At 45.2% G+C, this 14,636-nt stretch overlaps 2 protein-coding genes across 4 annotated transcripts in view; one reads left to right on the forward strand and one right to left on the reverse strand.

Annotated features, from left to right (window-relative positions):
• Nucleotides 1-939: 939 nt before the first annotated feature.
• On the reverse strand, nucleotides 940-12,551 carry SLC25A20 (solute carrier family 25 member 20). The gene is made up of 9 exons (XM_014872746.2): nucleotides 12,158-12,551; nucleotides 11,425-11,517; nucleotides 9,351-9,478; nucleotides 7,149-7,239; nucleotides 6,079-6,196; nucleotides 4,775-4,847; nucleotides 4,063-4,172; nucleotides 2,625-2,749; nucleotides 940-2,118 (listed from the first exon to the last, which is right to left on the reverse strand). The coding sequence occupies exons 1-9, from the start codon at nucleotides 12,260-12,262 to the stop codon at nucleotides 2,056-2,058; spliced, it is 906 nt and encodes a 301-aa protein (XP_014728232.1). The 5' UTR covers nucleotides 12,263-12,551; the 3' UTR covers nucleotides 940-2,055.
• The window catches only part of ARIH2 (ariadne RBR E3 ubiquitin protein ligase 2), a 34,360-nt gene continuing 32,139 nt past the window's right edge, over nucleotides 12,416-14,636 (forward strand). Inside the window, exons 1-2 of one of the 3 annotated variants that reach the window (XM_088171370.1) lie at nucleotides 12,619-12,674; nucleotides 13,545-13,672. The gene's annotated coding sequence lies outside the window, so the exon portion shown is untranslated. Of the gene's footprint in view, nucleotides 12,675-13,544; nucleotides 13,673-14,636 lie in introns of all 3 variants that reach the window. The other 2 variants (XM_088171372.1, XM_014872712.2) reach the window with 2 other exon arrangements.

A 14,636-nucleotide genomic window follows, 5' to 3' on the forward strand; every position in this document is an offset into this window, starting at 1 on the left:
GTGCCAGTATTTCTGAGCGCATAAATAGAGTTGAAAATAAAATTCAGCTTTATAACACTTAAAGCTGGAAGTTGCTTCTAGATACCACGGCCCCAGCATGGGAATCAAAGAGAGGCCAGAGCAGCCACCAAAGCAGCACAGGGCAGCATTTTGTGGTGAGGCAGCACAGAGCCCTCAAAGCAGACCTGATCAGCTTGAAACTAGCTGGGATTTAGCCTCAGTAAACCCAGAACTGTGTTTAAAACCATTTGAGAGGTTTATATCCTGTAATCACTTCCCCAAACCAGTACTAACTCAGTGTTCACACTCTAAGTATTGCATTCATCTGAGGAGGAAGAGCAGGCACTGCTGATGCTGAGGAATGGGGAAAGGCTCTTGGTGGGTACAGCAGCAGCGAGAATGCAGCAGCAGCTCCATGTGACACATTTCTCCACACTAGGGGCCACCCCTCCTGCCCCATAAACACAAGGTGTGGACTCTGAGGAAGGCAGGCTCCCTTCTGGTCCTTCCAAAAAAACTGGGAAGGAAAGTGGAATTCAAGGCTTCTCAGCAGCACAACGTGGGAAGTTTTAGGGCTGCCTGTGGAAAGCCAAGGTGCCTCACTGTGTCCTCATGGTAGAGGTCAAAAGACCACACCAAGTAATTTCCACAAAGTATGTGTTATTTGTTCCAAGATGTGTTATTTAGTGTGTTGCTTTATAGTTAAAAATTTGCATCCACAATGCAGCATCCTAAAAGGACTTGTATGACAAACATGCCAAGTGCAAAATATTCCTTTCCACAGCTCATGTCAGAAATTGAAAAGCTAAAAGGTAAGGAGTTAGCAATCAAAGATAGCACAGCTTATTTCCCAATCAATCTCAGAATTAAGAATTGGAAAACTTTTGCAAAACTAAGCATGCATGAACCATGCAAAAAGTAAATGAACCAAGGCACATATTCTAGCCAAGCAGCACCTAGTTTTATTGAGTTCAAATAACACTGCATCACAACCAAAAGAAATTAAAATTTGCTTCTTGCTTCTCAGTATTAGTCACTTAAATAAAAATGTGATTATGTTTAATAATAGTAAGAGAAAACCAAGGAACAGGAGAAAGAAAACAGTTAGACAAGACTGCAGAGCCAGTGTCCTCATTATGTGTCCCCCTCATGTCAGAGAAATTCAGTTCTTGGAAGTACTGTTAAATTTTCTCACATCAATGACAGGGATTGAATCCCAGGACACAATATTTGATGAATCAAATATATCACAGATTGCTATGAGCTGTGCTGTACTTTTGAAATCACATTTGGGCTCTCTTCAGTGGGGTAGAAAGGATTTGAGACAAAAGTTCAGGTTAATCAAACATATTTCCCCACTGGATCCCTCAGTAAAGCTTAGTACAAATGTTAAACATAATGCATTTTCTGTCCTAGTTCCACAGAAAAGATCAGCGTGCAAAACCTGATATGGTACTTGCAACACCCCTCAACCCACTGAGATGCAGCTCTGGCCACCCCTGCTGAGTTGTGTTTGCTGCTGTACATGCACAGGAGATTAAAACCAGTGTTAACACAGAAACAGCCACAACTGAAAAACTACAGGAGATGAGAACACTGTCAGACATTGCTTGCAGACATGACCACGTGTGACAGGTGCTGACTTATTCCCTGAGAGTTAAGTACATGCTGCTAAAAAAATATTTTAAGGAAGTTTTTCAGCATTAATAGCTACATGTTTCTTCATTAATAAAGAATTACATTTTAAGATGTGCCCCCTTCTTCCATGAGGAAGTACTTAAAGTAGCACGCGTGACAGTGACAGCTGTGTGTTAGCAGTGTCACTGCTGTGGTTGGCTCAGAAGATTTGTCACCTCTAACTCCTCACCAGCTCTGTGTCAGAGCTACAGCTTGCACTTCTGATTGGCACATAGCACCACCTAAAGAATGTGAGGAAGGCAAAAAGGTATTAGGCAAACAGTCATTCCTGAAACATTAAGTGATCACTCATTTATTCCTTTGAAGCAGACTTGCACTCTCTTCCTTCTCATCTCTCATTTCCAGATTTCCTAGTCTTCATAGACCAGGGGCGACCCAGTTAAGAAACTTCATGGCGACTTCAAAACCAAGAAAACATGCCTGGAAAAGAGAACACAGAACAAATAAGGATTCTAAAAATCTGTTTCAAACAAGGCTTTTGAAATGCTGCACTATGAACACCTAACATGGTTTATATGGAAGGAGGAAGAGGACAAAAAAGTCTTGAACCAGAGGCAAGAATTCTACTGTATCACTCCACGCAATGGCTGAACTTTGGCTCTGTTAGGCTCATTATTTATTGAAGGGGAAGTGAGTCCAAACTTATTTCATCTTCTACAGCTGGATGTACAAACAGTAGATAAAAAATATCAGAGAAAGTCAATAAAGAGCTTTCATGCAAAGCTTTGAAGAAAGATTTACTTGTTGCTCCTAGATCAAAGTACAGTTTTAGAATCTGGACACCAATAGTCAAAAGTACCAGCAGTGACAAGAACCTCACTGAAATGGTACAAGAGCAAACAGGCAGTTGTGTCCTCTCCAGACTGCAAACCCTCACTGTGAGCAGCCACATCCCCAGAACCCAGCCGGAATCACAACATACTCACCGCATTAGCAGGAAAGGCCCTGATCATCACAGCTGTGAACCCCTTGTACAGAGATGCAACTCCTTCCTCTCTGATGAGTTCCCTCAGCACATCTCTAAAGCCATTTGGGTATTTTCCTGCAGGAGCTGAAAGGGATGTACAACACATTAGCTCAGATGCGTGGCAGTGACAAGGGCTGAAGGATGTGCCATATGTAATAGCCCAGGATTTTCAACAGGTTCACACTGCTATAGCAAACAAACAAGACAGCTCAGTGAAGGCTCAGTGAACAGAAGTTCGGTGCATGACCAAAGAATTTACATCATCAAGTCACTGCAGGCAGGGAAGAAAGGAGAATAACTTTTGTCAGGGTTGGAAGTCTGAGCTGTTACTTGCACTGCTGATCACAGCTCTCCCAAGAGCTGCACTTCGGTGATAGGAATGTCAGATTTAAAAACTGATGAAGCTGGTTAATAAGAAAATGATCCTATCACATGCCCCAGACAAGAACAGCAACAGACTTCAAATGAAAAGCACAGGATGTTCTAATGCTGATGTTACATGGATATGCTGAGGTGTTTTTTAAAAGCTGCTCCACTCAAAAAACAATTTCTTCCTTCTCCTGACGCTGCCCTGGGAAATACTGCCCTCTGAAGTGGTAACCCATAAATCAGCAGAACAGACCACCATGAACCCATGTCATCCACACAGCAGGACTGGGGGCTGGCTCAGGGGAACAGGATCAAAGCTGTGATGTGTTTCCTCTCAGCCCTTGGTATGGTATACAATCACAGCAGCCATTGCTCAGAGAGAAAAAAAAAAAGGAGGTTTCGTGCTCTGATTATCATGATTTGTGACTCAAGAAAAATGGTCACTGTCCAGTGGAGAGTTGAGACCATGGGGAGCCTTAACAAAAATATTCATTGACAGGACTGGCAGAGAAACCGATGAAAAACCTGTCAAACTCTGCTGAAGCACAAGGCCTGGGGCCATCCTAACTGTAATTAGGCCACAGACATTAAAGAGCAGAGCTGCCAGTCCAAAAGAAATGCTCTCAGCACGTCCCACCCTGTTACTATAAACTGCAGATAGCACAAGCTACAATTTATACAATTATGTCTGAAGTGAAATAATAAAACTTCTCAAAGAGCTACATTTGTAATAAAACAGGGATGACAATTCTATTATTATGAGTTCTATGCTTATGTTTCAAATCAAGTTCCTCAAATCAGGATCATTATATTATCAAGGAGGCAGAAACAGAGCAGTGCAGCCCAATGTGCCAAAAATTTGTGAGGAAACCAACTAGAATGCTAGGAACACCCTTGGGTTTTTCATGCACTTGTGTCAGGCAGACTCAAGACACGCTGCCTCCCAGAAGGCATCTTCCATCACTGCCCAGCCCATTCCCAGGAGCATCACACTGAGTGTGGCCGTGACACACTGGAATGAAACTCACCAGTCTGGAAACGTGATTTCAGCACGTCTGGTGGAATGGCAACTGCCCAGTTGAAGATCCCAGCCAGGCCCCCAGCAAAGAGGATCCTAGGCACACTGAGGTCACTCACACTGTGGCAGGATCAGAGAGGGGTGGGAGGAAATAGTGAAAAAAAAAGATTTAAAAAGGAAAAAAAAGTCTAACTCATTGTTTTGACTAAGGTGACAATCAAAAAGACAGCCTGGCTGGCAGCCAGAAAGCAGCACAATGATGCAGGCAGAGACAGAGTGCAGTATCTGAGCAACCTTTCCAAGAAGGACCAACTCCACCCTAAAGATTCGAGTCTTTTTATTCAGCAGCACACACACATGTTCTGGGGGCGAAGAAAAAAACAAACAAAAAACAAACAACCAAAAACAACCCAAAACAAACCAACCAACCTACTAAACCCCCACAAAAAATCCAGCAAAACCCCCCAGAATTTTGTGCACAGGGTTGAAACTACTTTAAGTATTCCTTACTTGGCTAATAAGATTCAAACTGGAATCTCAGAGAAACTCAGAATATTATTTTAATTGTCAGTTAACCCCAGACCAAAACAGCTCAACTCACTAGATGAGCAACCATTTTTCTTTTCTAAAAAATTGTTTTGATAATACTGCTCTCTTCCTAACTGAGGAGATTAATCAGGTTTGGGAAATTCAGAAAGTGATGACTGTGAGATTTCACTGACCTCTTTCCCTCAGGGGTCAGAATGTTCTTCAACCACTCGTACGTCATGAAGTACATTCCACTGGCCGGGACGTCTGGTGGGTAAACAACAAAGGCAGTGAGGAGTGGGAAACCAAGGGAAACCCAGAGGCTTCCAGCCCCATCCCAGCCCAGCAACACCACTAAGTACATACAGATTCCTTTTCTGAACCTCTTCTACAAACAAAATAAAAATCTTCTGCTGCCCTAGACAGAGGAGTCTGAACTTTCCCATGGAGAACAGGTACTAAAGGCAAGAACTGGGAAAATAACTTTTCTGTCAGCAGCTTTTCAAACCTGATTGTAACCTGGTTACATCACACTAATGATGAGACAGCTCTAAACTGTCCAAATTTCTGCACAATACATCACAGCAGTGCAGGAACTGCATGAATTTTGGACACTATTAGTTATAGTGATGCTATTTTGGGATTTTTTTCTACAGTTGATGTGTCTTGTTTTGTTTTTTTAAGCTACTCCCATAGCCTATTCTTATTCCCATATTCTTATTCTCCCATACCTAAACTGGAGAACCAATCCCTATCTAGGGACACTGCCAAAGTTACACTGCAGGCTGCTACACTTGTGTGAGAAGCAGAGGATAGAATAAATTCCTAAACTGAAGTAACAAAAACGCAGAAATTTCAGCTTTTCAAAGCGGAATTACTAAAATACGTAAAGGATTCTGGGTCTGGCATAATTACTTTGTTGTTGTTGTATTTGAGAGAGGGGTCATGACATCCCAGTCCAAAATAACCCAGACTCAAAAGGGTAGAAAGCATAACTGCTGCCACCACATATTTTAAGCCAATATTATACAGCAACAGTCACAGACAGGCACAATCCTTCTCTCAAGGAAAAAAAAAAGAAAAAACCAAGAAAATAATTTTTAAAAGAAAAGCCCACTTCTGTATTTTTCTCTTCTCTTTGTTCTCTCTGCTCCTCTCCTGAAGTCTCTCATTCCTCTTGGCTTCTCAGATCTTAATTAATTCCTATATCACTCTGTCCCTCTGATCCTTGTCATCTAATCTCTTCCTCACTCACTGAGAATCTCATGTTTATTTCTCAGGCCCTTTGAGGCACTGGAGTAGTTCTGCAGACTGAAAAAAAAAAAAAGGAAGAAAAAAAAAAAAAAGAAGAAAAAGAAAAGAAGAAAAAAAAAAAAGAAGAAAATGGGTGACACAGCCCCTCCAATGGGCTAAAGGGACAGTGAGATCTCCTATACTGTGTCAGGCTTCTTATGCTGCAGTGCCCCCCAGCAGGGACTGGGACAGCCCCATCCCTTACCTCTCATGAGGGTCAGCACGGTTCCCTTGTACACGCCCCGGATCCCAGCCTCGCGGTACAGCTGCTTGGCACAGTCCAGCGAGCCACTGTACTTGGTTTCACCCGTAGCTGCCTGGATCTGCAGGATTAAAGCGAGAGTTTCTGACCAGTGAAGGTTTCTGGTCGATACAGAATTGTTCAGCCAAGGGTTGGAAAGGCTCACGTGTGTTTCCAGAGAGGAAAGAGCACACGCTTCTACCTAGGGAACCTCTGCCTCACTTCCTCAGGCAGCTCTCACATTGAAGCTGAGGCTGGGGTTACTGTTCCAAGCAGAGGACAGATTCTCCTTTATTTTTTCACAGTGTAAGTTTGAAACAACTCCAGTCACTTAGGTAATTCCACACTGACAAAAAGTAATCTTCAAATAGTTGAGTGAAATTCAAACCATCTGTATGTATATAAAAGCTCCCATGATAATATCCTGTCTGTCAGAACTAACATGTGACCACTCATCACCATATTAACAGAGTTCAACACAGTCTGGAACAAGCAGAGCTTCCCACACCTACTAAAGATGGCATTTCATTTGTTCAGGTTTACATTTTCCAACAATACTTTAAAACCCCCGCAGGAGGTGCAGAGCTAACAGCCACCCAAATGTCAGAACACTTCTGAAATGCATTCCTTAGCTCTGCATGGGGAACTGTCAAGGTAACAGAACTTCTTTACACCAGAAAGAGTCTCATGATCTAGCAAGTTTACGCTTTTTTTTTAAGGAAAAGTTTCATTCAGAAAAAATTGACTTTTCCATACTTTGAAGTGGACAGAGGCATCCATGGATGCCTCATTTAGTGTCCCATAGCATAAGGCTTGAACTGTGTAAAATGAATAGAGCAATAAATGCTGTGTGTACTTATACTGTCATGGTGAGTTTGTTTAATGCTTCTTCGTGACACAGATGCATTAAATTACAGTTGTCTCAGTCCTGTCAAAAAACAGAACAGAGTAAATGAACTAACCCAAGAAATTCCTGCTACGGAAAGACAAGACCCCTAAAATTAAATTCCCATCACCACCATCCAATGCCTTACCTGTAAAAGGCACTTGATTCTCTCTCCTGGAGCCATGATTACTGTTGTGAACACTCCTGACAACATGCCAGCAGCAAACAGCTGAGGATATCTGCCCCAAGGAAACAGAAAAGACCCTAACACAACACAGCACACAGGAAACGAAGGGCAGAAAGACCCCTGCATCACCAGATGATGCAGTTCCACATGGCAGTGGAACTTGAAATGAATCCACTGCTTTTTTCAGTGCAGAAGCGCCTTGTCAATGCAGAGCTAAAAATTTAGGATCTCTAGGACTTGAAGCACTGGTTCCTACAGCAACCCCAGCTCAGCTCTTCATATTCATTCTATTTGCTAATATTCCTTCTACTTGCATTTTTTGCTATAGCATTCCCCATTCCTTTTCATTCCCAAGTCTCTTCCTCCTCCAGTCTGCCATACTCTTCTCAGTGACCCCAGATTCCACATATATTCCTGCTTGTGCAACCAGAAGCCTCCTTTCCATAACTTCTCATTCTTTCAGTCTCTGCCAAAGTCCAGTCTGTCCTACCAACCTGTCGTTATCCCAAACACTTTGCACCTGCTTTCACGTAGCAAAGTCTCCATGACAAAAATCCCTTAAACAAGCTGAGTTTCTTCATCACAAAACTATAGTTACATCCAGCCTCCTGCTATCTCCCCTAGTAAGCTGACCTAACACCTCAATTTAATCAAATTCTACACCTTAAGCTTCTCTCCACTTGCCCAAGAGATGGCATTATATTCCAATTCTTACACTTTTCTCTATTCAAATTCCCATTATATCCTCCAGACTATTCAGACCTCCCTCATCACTCAAACATGCACCTCCTACTTACTCAAACTAAGTTTTGAGATTTTTAGCTCACCTTGGGATTATTCAGCCCCAGAAAAGACAGGATAGGCTCCTCAGGTTTCTCTCCATCTTCTTCCTTCCACAACTTCCCTTCAAAATCAGCATGGGGAAATAGAACAATACAGCCTGCCTCTAGACCCATAACCACAGCACTAGGAGTCTGACCTTTATTTTTGGGTCTCATGCTCCTAGCCCCAGAATAGCACAGTGACAGTACATACACTATTTGTTCTTTTCCATTGCTCTGCTTGAGAGGAATCCTACAAAAAGACTCAAAAAACTACGCTGTCCTTCTCCAGCTTGCTCCTTAAAACTTCCTGTTGTTACTATGTGTATAAAACACAAAGCACTGAGTTGATCAGGCTGCCAGGAATAAGTTCATGATGCACTTGTTGTTCAGTTCCTACTGTTCCCCTGGCCTTTCCCTTCAGTCTTGCCTGCATGAGGACACTGCCATGGTATAACAGAGGGTAAGTGAGCCGTTCCCCAGCACCTCAGCACTGCCTCCCTCTGAGCAATGGGAGCTGTGCTGGCAGTGACTTGTGTTGCAGAGCCAGGTGTGCTCACACCAGCCCTGTGCAGGCAAGGCTTCAACAGAAACCAAATCATCCCACCACAGCTGGCTCCACACAATGGGCTCCTGCTTTCTGACAGAGTTCCTACCTAGCACACAAACAATGGGATAAAATGTTGCTAAGCTACAGCCCAGTCCCTGAAGAGCTGTAAATCACAGCTCAGCAAACCCATGACAGGAATACTTTATGGGTGGGAGGCTTTCTTCATGCACAGCTTGGCTTGTAGAAAGCCTCACCAAGTCTTCTCAGCTTCCTATTGCTGTTTCTGAAGGTCAGACATGCCTGAGAGGAGGGCTGCTCATAAACACCTCTTTCCAGAAATAATAATCAAACATTTTTATGGCTGTTTTCATATCCTAATGAAGGGACACAAGAAGACTCATAACTAACAGGGAAAAGGGAATCAGAGCTGTGAATGTTGTCAAGACTGCTTGACCATGAATTTATTGGTCCCATAGTTTCTGTTAATAGCAAGACTGTTGGCAGGCAATCATTATATAACTCTCACTGTACTCATCTAAACCGGAATTGTTCCTTAATGGCTCCTTCTTGCGTAGAAAGGGAATTGCATCGCACCTGCCCACACAATGTCTGTTTTTAGCCTGTGCTATCAGTCCCACGCTTCCAGAAGCATTAAAACATGAGTGTTTTATTTTTCAGAACTATATTTATAACCTAGGAGAAGACACAAATTTACACCACAACTCAACGTGTGACAATGCAGCAAGAGCCTCAGGATGCCTTTCCCAACCATCTGATTAACCAGGAACTCACGTCAAAACATCATCAGGTTTTCTCTGCTGGAGTCTTTTTCCCAAGCCAAATCCAAAGAAGCACACAGCAAACATGGGTGTCACTCCAACGATAGGAGCTGCCATTCCTCTATATAAGCCTCGGACTCCCTGCAAGAAACATGATCACAGGAATTACTTGGTTTGGCATAAACTTTGCACACATTTCAACTTGCTGAGAAGAGAAAGGCAACAATCCAGGATAGGATCCATCTAACAGTTAAATTGATCAGAGGAATAAAGGGATTTATTGTTCATTTGCAGTTATACATGTTTAGCTGAGGCTCAGGGACTGCTGCAGAGGAAAGTTATCCTTCCTGGGAAACACTGGCACCACTGATGCCCTTCTATAACAATACTCATCACCTGTATGTGCATCTCAAATATCAGGGAGTGAAGTTAAAAGCTACCTGAACAAGAGCCTTAATAGATTATGTCAAGAGAGAACACTGTCAGCTACACACAGAAATGCACCTGTGTTTTATTGGTAACTCGTCAAATGCAGTAGTGTAAAATCCTGACACCAAACCTTGAGAACATTGAAACTAATTCACTCTTTAACTAAAAGAAGAGCCAGTGAGAAAACTGGAATTCCTTCACTCCCCACATGAATTTACTTTGGAACATGTTCAAGAGCAAATTATTTTTTGTTTCCTACCCTAAATCCAAACTTTTTCCTCACACGTCACATTTCTGGTGTTTTATACATTCCTGATATTTTCTTTCAAAGACTACACATATGAAAAAGTTCTAACGCAGACCCCAGAAGCCATATTCATTTCATTTCTCTTGTTTTTAAATTGAACTTTTCCAATAAAAAGGAGAGTTTTCTTCCTAGATAAAGGCTAGACACGTAAGTTAAATATCTTCTGGTCTCTGCACCTCTTTCTTCCTCCTGCCCCAATAAACCAGTGCATCCCAACACATGCTGAAGCCTTACAGGCAGAGCTGGCTCTGCCATGCAATTGCAGGTGGCTGAGAGATCAGCCACTGCTGCTCAACCTCCCCACGAGCACTGGGAAGTAAAAGGCCTTGGCAGAGAGGTTTTTAATAGTTTCCTTACAGAAAAGGATGAGTATTGAGTAGGAGTAGATAGAGAAGCAGCACTGCCTTTGAACTCCCCATCACAAGGCTATTATTATGGCTCAGCTCTGACGTCCGTGCTGCAGCAGGGGTGTTAAAAACTGCCAGGGATTCAGAGCTGGCACAGCATTCCAGTCCTTTGTGGGAGAGACCAGAGAAACAAGATTTTCTTTGGTTATATAACAACCTGTTAATACCACAATGGAAGTAGATTTCAGATTTGAAGCATATCTTTCGTTCAACAGGGAGTTACCTAACAAGATCCAACAGTTAAAAATGAGACTTCAGGCAAGCAGATAAACATTTGGGCTTTACACCCATTATTTCCAAATGGTAAAAAGCTGCTGAGAAAACTTAAAAAGCAGAAAACTGGACTCTCTGTCAATTAAAGACTTTAAATCAAGGCTGTGTGCCTTTCTAAAAACAAAACAGACTAGCTCAACAACATGGTCATGATGACTCAGGAGTGAAAAACATTGTCCACCTTCTAGAGAAGGTTGAATAACTACTATGATTGACACTCTGCCCTCAAAAAAGAAAAAAAATCTACAAACTAAAGATCCTCTGCTTTCTCATAGGTGGCATAACACCTTACACAAGAAAGTAAAAGTACTGCTTGTATCAACAAAAGGCATTATCCATTTTAGAATTTCCAGAGATGACTCCAAATACCAGGAAAAAATCACTAACTACAACAAGGCCAAAAAACAACTGCCAACATTCACTCCAATCTACAACTTCAGACATTAATATCACGCTATTTTGAACAACAAACTTTTCTTAGCAAAACAAAGATGCATGTACCTGGAGCACATGCATGCTAAATATTCCCCAAGCTTTGTAATCTGCTTAAAAAATGTTAATTAGAATCAACTTAACCGATAACCCAGGAATTGTATGGTCTCTGGGGGGCACATGATTCCATTCCTACAATATACAGAAACAACGGACATATCTGGTAGGTGTCACAGTACCTCTCCAATAAGAGTCTTTCTGAAGCAGTCAAAGGTCCCAGAATAGAGTGGGGCTTGGCCAGGCTGTGGCTTAGGCTGGGTTTGCAGTCTGACCTAGTAAGAGGGAGAGGAAAACGTTTTATTAAATATATCTAAACTTTGATTGACAGAACACCTCTGGCTGTTATGGACTATGTTTTGTGCGTGGACCTGAAGATATTGATAGAAACACTGACAGTATTTTAGCCGTTTGCAGAAGAGAAGAGGTTGAATTTTAATGTAATGAGTGGTTCATGTATTTAACTAATTGATTGCTGGGATGACGTCCGGATGAGGACTGCAGCTTCCTGGACCCCACAGGGTCACTCCTGGCCACTCCCTGGCGCAGGGGCGCGGGGTCTTGCCACGGGACGGGGCTGGCGGGCGCATCCCAGCTCCTTCCAGCACCGGGAACACCGACGCTCCTTTCCCGATTTTTCACTTAAACCGGGACTGCGAGAACCCGGCCGCCGCGCCGCCAGGGGGCGCCCTCCGGCACTTCAGAGGCCCAGCTCAGCCTCGCCGCGGCGCATACCGGAAGCTTCGCCTCCCGCGCAGTGCCTGCAGGGAGTTGTAGTTCTGCCATAGCGCCCACCGGGACCCCGCACCGCTCCCGCGCAGTTCCTGACGGGAGCTGTAGTCCACCCCCCAGTGCCCCGGACTGCACCGAGCACCGGCTGCCCCCCTCGTCCCCGGGCGCCCCGTGCCACCTCACCTTGATGGTGTCCAGCGGGTGCCCCACGAACACCAGGCAGACGCCCCCGAAACCGCCAGCGAAGAAGTTCTTCAAGGGGCTGATGGGCTGCGGCTGCTTCGCCATGGTGGTGGTGGCGGCGGCGGCGGGTGAGAAGCGGGACCGGGACCGGGACTGGGAACGGGACGCTGCGTCCCTGCCGACCAATGCCGCCCCCTCCGCGCCGCGACCTTTAGCCCAGTGCGGGGCACGCCGGGAGGCGGGCGCGGGGTGGGCCGGGACCGCGGCGGTGCGAGAGGCCGCTCCCGGCGCGGCCACTGGGTGCTGTCACCGGTCGAGCCTGGCCCGGGGGCCACTCCCGAGGGCGCGGGGCCACTTCCCCCCGTCCATCCACAGTGGTTTAGCCGTTCCCCCCCGTCCTAGCGCCGTGGCCCGGTCCGGCCCCGCCCCGCCCGGCGGAGGTGACGCACCGGGCCCGGCGGTTCCGGCGCGCAGGAGGAGCTCGGGGCGCCGCTCTCGCCGCCCGCCTGCCCGCCCGGTAAGTGCGGGGCCCGGCCGTGCTGTGCTGGGGGACTCGGCGGGGCCGTGCTGGGGCTGGGGCGTGCCCGGCGGGAGGGATGCGGGGCCGCTTATCCGTGCGTGGTGCTGATCTCGGCGCTCCGCCCCGGCAGAAGCCGCAGCCCGAAGCTCCCGGGCTCCAGGCGGCCGTGCGGGGGCCCCTCCTCGCCGCGCCGCCCCCCGGGCTCTCCCCTCACGGTTCTCTCCCGCAGTGTTCCTGCGCTCCCTCCCACGAGCCTGCCGCGCTCTGGCTGTGCGGGACAAGCGCAGGGGCTGCTCTCGCACGCATTCCAAAAGAAAGGACCCGAGGTCATTTAAATGCGCTGGGTACCACTCTGCCCGAGCCCAGAGGTAGCGTAGAATACGTAGGTATTCATAAAACAACTTGTTAAAAGGGACGATAGGTTGTAAAGGGCAGGGATGAAGTGGATTAGATGAGTTAGGAAAGACAAGGCAGCCGTGATAGTGTGAACCAAGACTGGCAAGAGGAAGGAAAGCAGGTATGTTCCTGGGGGAGTGTGATACGGCTGCAAGGAGGTCCCTGCAGTCATCTGTGGTGAAAAGGATAGGATGTCTTCTGGTTTCTTCGTCTTGGATGAAAAAATTCCTACCTAAAAAACAGTAGAGAAGGAATGGCGAGGTGTGCACTGCATGTATGAGGAGGCAGTTTGGGATCATCCATACATTATGGGTTTGGGTGACATAGATGAAGATGCACTTAGCATTGATAGCCGGTACAGAGCTGAGGCTGTTGCTGGTTTCAGGGAAAAGGGAGAGTGTTAGCCTGTCTAAAGGTTACATGGATAAGGAGTCCAGGAGGCAGACTTAAGTTGCACTTTCTCTGTTTCAGATAAATAAAGAGGTGAAAGAAGAAAAAACTGTATGAAATAGTTGTGGAATATCAGCAGGAAAAGAGAAGGAGCATTCTCCAGTTGGAGGGGTCTCCACCAAAAGAGTTATTAGAGGAATCCCACAAGGGTAGGCAAAAAATAAGAAAAGAGTGATGTAGTGGTTTGAAGAACAAGGTGGGATCACGTAATGTGGTGGCACCATGGAAGGCATTTTGTTTCAAAAGATCTTGTTAAGAATTGTGTTGCAAAACAGGAGTCAGGGAAAGTGCACTGTTGAAGGTGATAGACAGCAGAGGGTAGGGTGGGTGTGTTTAGGAGAGAGGCGCAAGAGAGGCGACTAAATTGTATCAGTGTTAGTGAAGATACAGGAGTATCTTGTATAAAGATAGTCAAGAAGGAGATCATCCTCCCTTGGGTAGGAAAGTGATCTAAGTATGGTTTAAAAATTTATAATTTGGTCTTGGGAACTGTGGTCATTATTTAATCTAAATAATCCTTATTTTTTTCTTACCCTATCTTTTGAGCTCAACATCTTTATTCTCCTAAAAATCAGCTGCTATCAAGTAGCAGCTGTGTCTTGTCTTTGTATTCGGAGAGTTTGACTGGGCTGAGCATAGGTGAGGCGAGTTTTGTTCCTGGTTTTTTGAGTACTCCTTTGTCCACAGAGCAGGTGCCTTATCCTTCCACTCGCTCCACTTCTGTCAGTGTGGTGTCCAGTTATGCTGGAAGTGAGCTCTTTCCTAGAATGCTGGGACAGGAGTCACCCAGTCCTGCAGACTATTTTCTGCTTGATAAATCCATATGTCCATTTGCCTGTGCAAACAGTTTCTCTGCTCACAAAACTGTGCTAGTGGCACAGAGAGACATCTCTGCACTCCTCTAACACCCTCCTCAGTGACTGGTGTGTAATTGGGAGGTACTGGGCAGACCCATTATTCTACCTGGATATCTACAAACATCTCACTGCTTGGATGTGACTTGCCATGTGTTGGAATAGCAGTGTTTTCATGGTTGTTTTTTTCTCTCTAGAGTGTGGAATGATCTGAATGAGTTTGAGAAGTTCCCTGGGCTGTGGAACTTGCTCAGGCCTT

This window comes from Sturnus vulgaris, chromosome 11 (genome assembly GCF_052056855.1).
Source record: "Sturnus vulgaris isolate bStuVul1 chromosome 11, bStuVul1.hap1, whole genome shotgun sequence".
NCBI lineage: Eukaryota > Metazoa > Chordata > Aves > Passeriformes > Sturnidae > Sturnus > Sturnus vulgaris.

Excerpts from the sequence above, each read along its gene's own strand:
- SLC25A20 (XM_014872746.2), bottom strand. The coding sequence starts at position 12,262 with ATGGCGAAGCAGCCGCAGCCCATCAGCCCCTTGAAGAACTTCTTCGCT. Across the intron at positions 4,848-6,078 it reads CGTGCTGACCCTCATGAGAG|ACGTCCCGGCCAGTGGAATG; the intron begins GTAAGGGATGGG and ends TTTACCCACCAG. Across the intron at positions 4,173-4,774 it reads CTGACCCCTGAGGGAAAGAG|TGTGAGTGACCTCAGTGTGC; the intron begins GTCAGTGAAATC and ends ATCCTGCCACAG.